The sequence below is a fragment of the Panthera pardus genome, unplaced genomic scaffold, assembly GCF_024362965.1.
Source record: "Panthera pardus isolate Hobbes unplaced genomic scaffold, ASM2436296v1 HiC_scaffold_12, whole genome shotgun sequence".
Classification (NCBI taxonomy): Eukaryota; Metazoa; Chordata; class Mammalia; order Carnivora; family Felidae; genus Panthera; species Panthera pardus.
In genome coordinates, this window is record NW_026526677.1 from 74910004 (window position 1) to 74921400 (window position 11397).

The window sequence follows — 11397 nt, forward strand, 5'->3', positions numbered from 1 at the left end:
AACTCGCTGAGGGAACAAAACAAAGAAAGGATGGTCAAAATGGGCCTCCAAAAGAATTTGGAGATGCCTACGTGTGGGAGGTGACAGAAGCGAGAGGCCAGGAAGGGACAGAAAACAGAGCAGAGGAAGACGACAGGGCAGCTGTGTGGAAGCCAAGACCATCAATAAGGTTAGCAGGGTTGAGTACTGTGAAACCATCAGGAAAGACACAGCCTTGAAAACACAATATATTGTACCTGACACCTGGAAGATTCTTAGACATCAGAAGATATTTCAGCAAGTCATCAGGACAGAATCCAGAATGCAGACGTTAAGGACGAAGAGATTTGTTGAGAAGACAGAGGCAGCCCACGCCGCCATCAATGTATATTGGGTCTCCTTAAAGCCTCACACATGCCCACATGGGCACCCAAGGGGAGGAGCGGAGGGGTGAAATGAGCAGCTTGAGGACAAGGAGCTAGTAAAAAGAGGGGTGAGGACTAGGACCTGGCGCATCCGGACACACAGCCTGTGCTCTTACCAACACCGCTCCTGGGAGCTTTAGCAAGAAAGAGGGAGAGAGACTCTTGATGATCGAGGAGGGGGCTTCTGTTCTTTTTAGGGCTGCCCCAACCACACTATCTGCTGATTCTGCCTCTCTGTGAGACACTCCTGTATTGTCAGTCACTGCCCTTGGATTTTAGTCATTCCCTGTCAAATGATCTGTAGAGTTAGTCTTTAAGAAAACCTCACCAATCCACCAGCTATTAGAAAGGCTCTTTTTTAATTTAACAATGAAGAAAGAGGAGGTTGAATAAAGGAAGTGGAGAAAGAAGTTGCATACACGGCCTTCACCAGGGTGGATCATTTGTTGTTTCCTTCCTAGGGTCCGGGGTTAAGCTGAAGGGCATCACTCTGTGCTTTTCTGAGGCACACCTTCATATGTTTTTGCGGTGTGGCTGTTGGGGGGCAGATTCTCTCAGGCGTCTCTCTCCACTCACATCAGCTGTTTATCCACCTCATCGCTCTGCTGTGGCTTCAGCATCTGACAGCAGGTGTGGAGCCCCAGTGCCCGATACTGACATCACCTTTTGTGGAAGAAACAGTGATTTCTGCACTCACAAAGAGGGACAACTGCTCCCTCAATCACAAGTCACCGTCTCTTCTTCCCATCGTGTTACGCGATGATTTGAAGGTTTTCCTGGTGACCATTTTTCCTCCACTCGCTTCATAACGTGACAGCTTTATTTACAGAATCTACCTCAGGCCAAAACTCACATTTCCCCCCGAAGTATTGTTGTGTTTTTATTGAGTAGATTCCCTTCTTTGTTAAGCAAGGCAGGGTTAGCCAGCGAGACAATCTCTAGGCTACTAATTCATTTTTTACTTGACAACTTCAAAATATGGGTTGTTTTTATTGCTTCCTTTAGTCCATCAAATAAGAAAATAGCCCTGTAGTGTGTGTGTGTGTGTGTGTGTGTGTGTGTGTGTGTGTTGTTCAGGCTGTCTTTGCATAGCCAAAAGGAGGAAGTGTGTAGATAAGAGCACGTCCACACTGCTGGCTGCCCCTCTACCACACACAGTGCAGAACCGCCGTCATTCCCAAAACCGATGTGACGCTGCCCTCTAGGAGGCGAAGCTCAGAAAGCCACTTGCTCCCCAGAGATGGAAGTTTGGATGAATGGAATGGCATTCTTGCCTATAAAATATTTATACCCCTATTTTATAAGTAATCTCATTTAACCTGGTGTTGACACCACGTCGGTTCATGTAAATGATTTAAATTAACTCTGAATGGCAAAGAGCAACACAGCCACTTCATCCTGCCTTCAACTCTTCACTTAGTCGCCTCACTTTGAGGAGGGAACAGCCACTTTCAGCTGTCAGCTCTTTGCAAGCTCATTTACCACGGGTTAAGGGTTCCGAATCCATAATGTAAATCACTTGATTGACAGACCTTTGCCCCCAGTGGCACAATCAGTTTTCTATTGTGGAGCTAAATTATTTTCTCGAAGCAAATGAAAGAGCTCTGAGAAGTGAACTCTGGGGGTGGGAAGGCCAGAAATACGCACAAGGTAACCAGTGTCATTTCTGCTTTCTCTCCGGCTGTCCGCAAAGACAAAGGGGTTGATGATCCGGGAGAAGTGACCTGCTTTGCAGGCAGTAATAAAGGCAGCAACTCTGAAGTTCAGTCTCTCAGCTCCTTCCAGTCAGATTCTGGCGACGACAATGGTAAGCAGTCTGTAGATGTGTTCCCCTAGGTGGGTTCTGCCTTCTGTGTGGGCGGTCAGTGGTGACCCGATCATGGACTCGTGAGTGCGTTCATCAGCGTTTTGGTTGACCCCGCTGTTAGAGGTCATTGCTGAGGGAGGACCTATTGAGCTACAGCTGTGGGCAGACCAGGGGTCCATATCAGAGGGTGACAAAATTCCCTGACCTCTGATAATGCATCCTCTGACTTTTATTTTTCATAATGGAGCCACCTTATCCCAGATGACACTCTCTAGAAAAGTGTGACTTTTTTTTTTTTTAAATTTTACTGGTGATCTCTTCACTCTTCACTGTATATCCAAACTCCCCATCATGAGAAATTAGTTTAGGAGTAAGACCTCCTTCCCACACACCCTCATTCCATGGAAGTGGCATCCTATTTCACTTGAATTCTCCTGATAATCATCTAGGGTCATGGGTCTTCGGAGTATCTGTGAATACTGTGACTATGGACCAGCTCCTTAGAAAAATGCACATACACCCAATACACCCAATATGTTGCACGAAATTCCATGTGGTGCCTGGACCTCACTGACACTCCAGAGCTGCTACCACTACCTGTTGTGAACTTACATTCACGGAGAGGGTACCACTGGGTTTTCTGAGACGAGGAACCAGCTTTGGAGGATGGCTTGGCCTCTCCGGGCCAGGAGATGAAGCAGAAATGGTCAAAAAGCAGTGAGAGCTCACTATATAGCGGTGAATCAAGAACAATTTCAAATGGTCGTCCTCAGAGACAGTTAGCATTACCGTAGTCTACACCTCACTTCATTTTCCCATAAATAAGCAATTGGCAAAAATTTAATATTTATTAATTAATGTAATCATACAACCCATAAACCCATGCTGAGTTTCTCTTATGTGCTGCACCCTATGCTGGGTATTTTGTACCCAGAAGTACAAGATGAAAACAACATAGTGTTTACCCGCCCTCCCACGCAGGTAAATATAGGAACAGGTGAGCTCCAAGGCTATAGAAGCAATCTTAGAAGTAAAATAGTCTACTTCCATCACCCTCATCCCCAAATGTCTTCCACTCTAATACCCGGCACTCCTTAGAGGTGCAGAAGCCTAATGTATGTGACTGCTGAGGTAACAAACCATAGAACAGTGGATCTCTTCTGACCATCTTCAGAAAGTCAAGGGCACGCCTCCAGATCTTTTTGCCTTTATGCTTACTCTTTCCCTCATCCCAACCAGAAGATAAGTTATTGTTGGTTTGCATTTTTTAAATGTTTATTTTTGAGAAAAGGACAGAGCATGAGTCGGGGAGGGGCAGAGAGAGAGAGGGAGACACAGAATCCAAAGCAGGCTCCAGGCTCTGAGCTGTCGGCACATGAACCGTGAGGTAATGACCTGAGCCAAAATCAGACGCTTAACCAAATCCAGGGGCCCCTGGTTTGCATTTTAGAGAGAAGCACCCAAGAACATACAGTTTCCAAACTCCAGGCAGAGCTCCAGCATGATACCTGGTTGACTATGCTCACAGGCTCTGCTACGTGTGCCCTTAAGCTCACACATTGGGCCTTCCTGCTAACATTCTGGGTTGGTTCTGACTAAAGGGTGTGACGTTAGGAATTGTCAACAAGTTAATTTTAAGCAGGATCACCTCTCCACGAGCTGCTGCTGTCAGGTGCTAAATCAACCCGTGCAGATCACAGAATTCCCCTTCCCAGATTCTAACTATTTCGGAGGCCAGATACTGACTTCTGTTCATGCTTCACTGGTAGAAGCTGGGCTCTGGGTTGTTCTAGGCTATCAGTGGCATCATGTACAGCGTGAAGCCTTCAGTCCTGCAAAGGTTGTCCTCCGTCACTGGCATTTGCTTTGGAGCAGCATGGCTAACCAACAAATAATTATCCGTGGGAATAGAGAGGTCTTCCCTGGAGAGCCTTGGGGAGTTATTAATGAGAAATTACCATGAGCTTGACGAGCCACTGCCTTCCTAGATTGATTTCGCCAGGCCATGGGGTGTGAATTTATGATCCAGCAATCCCTGCCGATCATGCCTTTCAAAGGACTAGCCCCGGATTTGCTGCTGTTTCCCTTCTGTTCCAAGTAGCCCCAGGACTCCCAGATAAAAGTGTCCACTGGAGCACTGCCTAATGGACAGACTGGGGAGCCTTTGGGTGTTTGCATGCCACGTCTTTGTTGTTGCCATTGTTGTGAAGAGAAGTTCACTTGTATCTGAAATACGTGACTAACCTGAAACTGTCCTTCCCTTCCCCCCATCTTCTTTTCCTGGCCACAAGCATCCATTGTGACTGTCATTCAGCTTGTCAACAATGTAGTTGACACTATAGAGAATGAAGGTATTTACTTTTTTCTTCAATGGCATTTCTTTGTGTAGAGTTATCCTTTTGGAAATAGGGCTTCCTTGTTACTTGGATCTAGGGGTGATTTTAATCAGCTGGTAACTGAGGGGACACCGGATGTTTCTTTAGAGATTGGAGTGAGTTTTACAATTTTGAAGGAAAAAAAAAATCTAGTTCATAAGTTTTTAAATAGTTGGGGTAGTCTTTTTTTTTTTTTTTTTTTTTTAATAAAATCCCTTCTAAGAGAAGAGCACCCAATCATCTGGAATCCAGATTGCTACTAAATTCCTTCTTATATTCAACATGTATCCAGTGAGCACCTATTATGAGCTGGAAATACTTAAGGTATCATTCAAAGCTATAATCCTAGGGGGATTGGTTTCAATCAGGTAACTTTTATCAGTGACTTAATACAATTGGGGCCAGGTATAGATGGGATTTATCTTTTTGTTTCCTAAATAACAATGAGGAGAAACAGGAGCATGTTTTTTTTTTTTTTTTTTTTTTTTTAAGTCATCTAAGATGTTCTGTTTTACCCTCTTCACATGGCTTGGATTACCAGGTTTACCTCTTACTTTGTATTTAAACAGTGTCTGTCATGGATCAAGGACAAAACTACAACCGAGGTGACTCTGCCATGACCCCAGCATCACATTTACTTAATGCCTTTTGAATTGCCGAGTTTGTTCTTACTGTGTCCCTTTGCCTCCGTCTTTCCTGTGTTTCTTTGATCTGAATTTTGCATGTTCCAGGTGTCTTGTGTGCTTGGCATCGGGAGGTGAAAGACCCTCCAGCATCCCACCCCCAGCCTCCCCACTGCGCGTGCGGTTCATCGATGTGCAATGCATCTCCCTGCCTTCTGTGGACCACAGTATGGCCCATGTACCCCTCTCTCTGGGAGCATGCTGCCAGCCTCGCTCTGCATTTAGCGTGTGGAAAGGAAGAGGGAACAGAGGGAGGGGGTGCTGGAACTATGTTTCCTCAGCATGCCCTGGCTGGCCGTCCCTTCTGGCATGGCTGAGTGTGAGGTCTTGCAAAACCAGGCACCATCTCTTACAGTCGCCATCCCCTCATTGCCCCAGGGCCAGAGCATGGCTGGTCCCTCATAGAACCCTTGTAAGGAGCATGCACTTGACCCCCGGCATCTCAGGGTCTCTTGGATGTCAATTGCATGTCAGGTCCCCCCTCTGCTCCTTTCCGAGCCCTGCCCCGGCTCCAGACTGGAGGAAATTAACTGTCACCGCTTTTGTCCCACAGCCTACCACTGGGACACCTCTGACTGGATGCCCGGGGCCCGCCTGTCGGACATAGAGGAAGTGCCCAACTATGAGAACCAGGAGGGAGGGTCTGCACACCAGGGCAGCACTCGGGAGTTGGAGAGCGATTACTACCTGGGCGGCTATGACATCGACAGCGAGTACCCACCCCCCCATGAAGAGGAGTTCCTGAATCAGGACCAGCTGCCCCCTCCCCTGCCAGAGGATTTCCCAGACCAGTACGAGGCCCTGCCCCCTTCCCAGCCCGTCTCACTGGCCAGCACCCTGAGCCCGGACTGCAGGAGACGGCCTCAGTTCCACCCCAGCCAGTATCTCCCTCCCCACCCATTCCCCAACGACACGGATTTGGTGGGCCCGCCTGCCGCCTGTGAATTCAGTACTTTTGCCGTGAGCATGAACCAGGGCGCAGAGACGGCCGGCCCAGCAGACAGCGTGTCTCTATCCTTGCACAATTCCAGAGGCACCTCGTCCTCGGATGTGTCGGCCAGCTGCGGCTTCGACGATTCCGAAGCAGCCATGAGTGACTACGAGAGCGTGGGCGAGCTCAGCCTCGCCAGCCTGCACATTCCTTTTATGGAGACTCAGCACCAGACCCAGGTGTAGACAGCCGCGGGCGCCGTAGCCCTGTCTGTGGCTGAACTGCGGAAGGAGGCTGGCCGGGCTCGCGTCTCCACGGCCTGCAGCCGGAAAGAAACACATTGTTTGCCGCTGGGAACTTCTTCACAAGTCCTGCTGCCACGGGCAAGCTCCACTCCAGCTAGGCAGAAAGAAAGGCTCTGATTGTTTCTTGGGGGTGATGGAGAGCCTTGCAGTAGGTACCTGTGTTCACAGCCAAGACCGGGCACCAAGTTTCTACAGGGCGAATCAACTCCACCCATTGGGTTATACAGCCTATCTTGTATGGCTTTGTGCAGTATTTGGGACCTGGAAAGGGTTACGGCAGAGCCGGCAGTATTAACGACTGGCAAGCAGAAAGAGGCATTGTTGCATGTAATTTTGAGCCAATGGGGGGTGGGGGGTTAAAACAGTAGTTATGATGGTCAGAAAAGTTAGTCTCTTAGGCAAAAGAAAAGAGAAACAAATATTAAATAAATAAAAAAACAGACAAGAAAATGGGCTGAAGCCTTTAAAATCAACTCTATTTTTCTTTAATAAGCTGTCCAATTTTCAGCTATAAAATTAGGTTTGGGTAATATGGTTTGTATGCTTAGTTATTTTTGTTTGTGTTAAGCATCCAATATAATATAGTTGGGCTTTATGATCTTTGAGAAGGGTATCAGTGGAGGGAAATATGAGGATATGTGGGCTCGCTTTTGTGGGTTGGGGAGAAGGTTAACAGTGTTCACACATTAGAAAGAATGTGATTATCTGTTTTGTGTTTTCCAGAAATATTCCTGGCTCTCGCTACAATTTTAATAGTGCTGCAGACATTGGCCTTTGTTCTGAGAATCAGGGAAGAGAAAGAAAAAACAAAAGACAAAACACAAACAAAAGGTGTACTTTAGCGCATTGTTCTCTAGAATGAGAGGTATTCAGAGGTTTAAGCAGAATTCAAATTCAGGAGGAAAAATGGAAACATCCTTCCAAAGTTTTCAGCTGGATAATCACAATTCTTGCTAATGCAGACAAAAATCTAAGTGTTATCCTAAATTGGTAGCATCCTCACTATAAATGCAATTACGTTTGGAAAAGGAGAAAGTAGATTAGCTCTTGTGTACAAATTATAATAGTGCGTGTGTCTGGGCCTATGTACAAATATGTGCTTGCACTCAATAAGGCTGCTCTTGAGGAAAGCGGACGCGAAGAGTTTAGGATACAGATCGTGTTGAACACCCTGCCAGCAAGGCAGGTCTTTCACTTTCTCCCATCTCTCCAGTGTCAGAGAAACACAAAATGCCATATTTTGCTCCGGTTCAGTTAACTTTATTTTGGTACCGCCATTTATATTAACTTAAAACAAAACTGTGCTTTTTAAAGAATAATATTTTGTTATCGTTTTCCAGAACTAAACTCTTATTTGAAAAATGTGTAATGCTTGATCACACCCTGGGGTTCTCCTCTCTTCTGACACGTGGGCTTGAGCCATATGAGTTTCCAAAATTGACAGGAGAATCATTCCACCAGAAATAGAATAACCCAGTACTCGAAGCTTAAAGTTACCAAGTTGACGGACTTTCCTCTTTCGCTTCAATCGGATTATGGCCACGTGCACAGTGGCCATGGTAAATAAATGCACATTTGCACTAGCTGCTTCATGAGCAAATCTCTGTGTCCACAGTTTCTGGTGACATATGGCATTGGTGTGTCAATTGTACTGTCCTGAATCTGCGTATCATCCACTCAGACACATCTTTAGTGGCTTCAGTTGTGTTTAGTAGGAGTCAGTGTTGCTGAAGTTCATTGTAAAAAAAAAAAAAAAAAAAATTCCTTTCCATTCCCAAGCTTCCTGAGTACATGAGACACTTCACAGATTCCTCGGCTTTTCTCCTCTTCCCGTCTCTTGGTCAGTCCTACTCGTGGAGGCATTATCCGCACTGTGGTCTTGAAATAAATGAATTTCACTGAGGCTGCTTTGGAGAATAAAGTCTTTGGTATTTTTCTTATAGAAGAAGCACATTTGCAAGAATCGCGGAGAAAACGATGAACTAATGGTCTAGAATAGAATCACCGCTACACTGTTAATAACGCAATGACATAAAAACCATCAAAGTAAAACCAACAATTCATTTCTTGCCCCCAGGAAACATTACAGCGACATTAATGCCGACGGCTCACTACTGCTTACCCAGCATCTCCTCCAGGGAGAATGCCTGACTGACACGGTAATGAAGGAGTAAATAGATCTTAATGCAGTCGTGAAGTCACCCAAGAAAATTGTGCCCACTCTTTGCTCTGGCCTATATAAAATACCTCTTTCTTCAGCATATCTTCCCCTGATTCTCTGCAGCTAAATGTATACCAGACGAGCATGTGTTATGTTGTGATTCATTACCTTTAAACACATGGCATCTTTTCCCTTTGGGGATAACTGGATTTCCCTGTAGGTTACAAAATGGTTTGTAGTTAGGCCAGTGTGGAATTAGGTGGGGTGACTGCTGATTCAAAGAGCTGGAAGGGTCCTTAAAATCCCCTTGCCTAACCCCCTTGTTTTATAAAAGAGGAAACATGGCTGGAGAGGCGACGAGACTTGACCGAGCTCACGCAGGAAGTTAAGTAGCTGAACAGGGACTAGAACGCATCATTCTGCCAAGATGCTTTCTATAGAACACTGCTCACCACTAACTTTCCTGGGATATGGTATCTGCCTGCTTCTGTTGACCTCCCACAATCCTGCTTTGGAATACGCTAGAAAAGAGAGTTCATGGAAGCCTTAGGATCTCCTGCTTGCTTGCAGCCCCCCTAGGAAGGATGCAGTTACAGAATTCACACTTTTCTTTGGACATTTATCAAAATGCTGCTTTTACCAAATGAATGTTTTCTAAAGTGAAGCTGGAATGATAATTACAGAACGGAGCTCAGACCAGGCATCAATTATAGTGAAACTTTGATTATAATGTTACCTACTGGATGCATTTTTGTTTTTCTTTTTTCTTCCCCCCTACCAGTCCTGATGTTTGTTCCTGCCCCTTCCACCATGATGAACCACATGGAAAATATGTAAGCCAGGAAATGTCTTTCCCTTTTTTCTAACATGTATGTGCTACCTCCTAGAAGCCATTTTCCATAGCCTGTTGTAGGCACTTTATCTGTATTGCACACATTCTGGTTAGGTTGAAAGCAGCTAATGTCATAGCATTGTCGTAGCAGAAGCGATGGGGCTGTAAAAGATGAGTAATGTACGTGTTCATTTGCTTTCTTCTGCAAGTATTTTGCTGCTGAGTTCCATACCGTGCCAGCTTTCCGTTTACTCACGTCCTGCCCATTCGTGAAATGCCATTGTCAAAGACCCAGTAGTAGCAGTAAGAGCAGGTCAAGTCTATGCATTTGAGGTTTACCCTGTCAGACAATCAGTTTGAAGGCCTGGAAAGGGAATTTATGATGCATTCCTGGAACGTGTCTGGAGCCGCCCTTGGGAGTCACCAGCGCAGACTGGGACAAAGCTAGTAAAAGATCTATACCACTGGCCAACTCCTACTTCTTCCCACCCCCACCCCACCCACTGCCCCTACTAATGCCGTGTCTACGTAATCAAAGTCAGGGGACTTGAGAAAAGAGATCACCACAGTGAATCGCACAAGATGCAGAACTCACCTCCCTGGGAACGAATTCAGGAAGATGTAGCATTCGTTTTGCAGGGGCTGTCCAGGTAATTGTCTGTTTTTTCCCCACTTCTGCCCTCCCAGTGCACAGATACTGCTAACGTGGTTAGGCTTTTATGTTTCGTGTTTCTAGTTTCACACCATGAGAAATGGAGGTTCGAAGAGGCCCTACTCCAGAGTCCTCATTTTGTGTGGTCTGTGAGAAGGCGGTTACGTGTTTATGCTGGTTTTTGTCCCGCGACCTTCAACTGCACATTATTCTGGTGGAAATCCACAATGGCTTTAAGCTTCTGGCTGCGTAATTCTAGGGTTTAGAGTCACCATTTGTGGATTTGGCATCAGTTACTATTTAGCCAGCTGGCTAAGAGGTAGGAAAAGAGTAAGATTTTCTTTCCTTATGTAATAATGAAAAGCAATAATTACAAGTATGTAATAATACACAAAGGCCATAATTAGTCTCTTCCAGTGTTGGAGATGCACTGGAGAATCATACAGTCATTCGAAGCGTGTTGGGACCCATTGGTATGGACCGCAGCACCCTTCCAGCAAACAAATACCTGAATTGCTACTACGTAACAACTCTGAGCCCATACTACTGCATTTGGGGAGGTGACAAACATGTTCAGGAAATGGAAGCAGTTCTTTTTAAGCACTGTATCAGAGAGATTGTCTTGTAAATTTACCTGTTACAAACAGGCTGGTTTGTAAAAGATGTATGTTTTGGTGTTTCAAATGTTTATAAAATTGTATATAATGGTTTCAATTTTCCAGGCTTTTGTAGATACTGTATTTGATGCCTATCAGGATGCTTTAATTTCGGGGGGTCGAATATAATTCTAAGTCACCCATGCTGTTGGTCTGCCACTTTTGAGATAACCACACACACACACACACACACACACACACACACAGGATTTTAGATTTGCAAATGATGTTTTTTAATCATTTCAAAATGTACTGTAACCTTTCTTTGGTTCTACTGTTTTCATTTAACTTTCTCTGTTTCCAAGAAGATGTTTGTAATTGACATTTTTTAAAACAAGTGTGTTTTGCCCAGTTACTAAATACCTGATTTTTACGTCATTTCAAATTCAGATGAAGTATGTCATTTCTTTACATACATGCACGCGCACTCCCCTGAACTTGCACACACATCACATACCAAACCTTATGCAAAGGGGGAAGCTAGCACTTCAAGTGAATCTTGTCCCTTATGGAAATGGATTGTTTCTGCATATATTGCTGTTGGCAGTATTCAGTCTTGTGTTCTTTTTCTAAAAAAAAAATTAAAAAAAA

At 45.1% G+C, this 11397-nt stretch overlaps 1 protein-coding gene across 4 annotated transcripts in view; it reads left to right on the plus strand.

Annotated features, from left to right (window-relative positions):
* Positions 1 to 11195, plus strand: part of FAT3 (FAT atypical cadherin 3) — a 667149-nt gene extending 655954 nt beyond the window's left edge. For 2 of the 4 annotated variants that reach the window (XM_019450067.2, XM_019450068.2), the window contains 4 exons: positions 2098 to 2211; positions 4503 to 4562; positions 5156 to 5191; positions 5823 to 11195. In XM_019450067.2, the coding sequence (XP_019305612.2) occupies positions 2098 to 2211; positions 4503 to 4562; positions 5156 to 5191; positions 5823 to 6445 (833 nt within the window). In that variant the 3' untranslated portion in view covers positions 6446 to 11195. The remainder of the gene's footprint in view (positions 1 to 2097; positions 2212 to 4502; positions 4563 to 5155; positions 5192 to 5822) is intronic. The other 2 variants (XM_019450069.2, XM_019450070.2) reach the window with 1 other exon arrangement.
* The last annotated feature ends 202 nt before the right edge of the window (positions 11196 to 11397 follow it).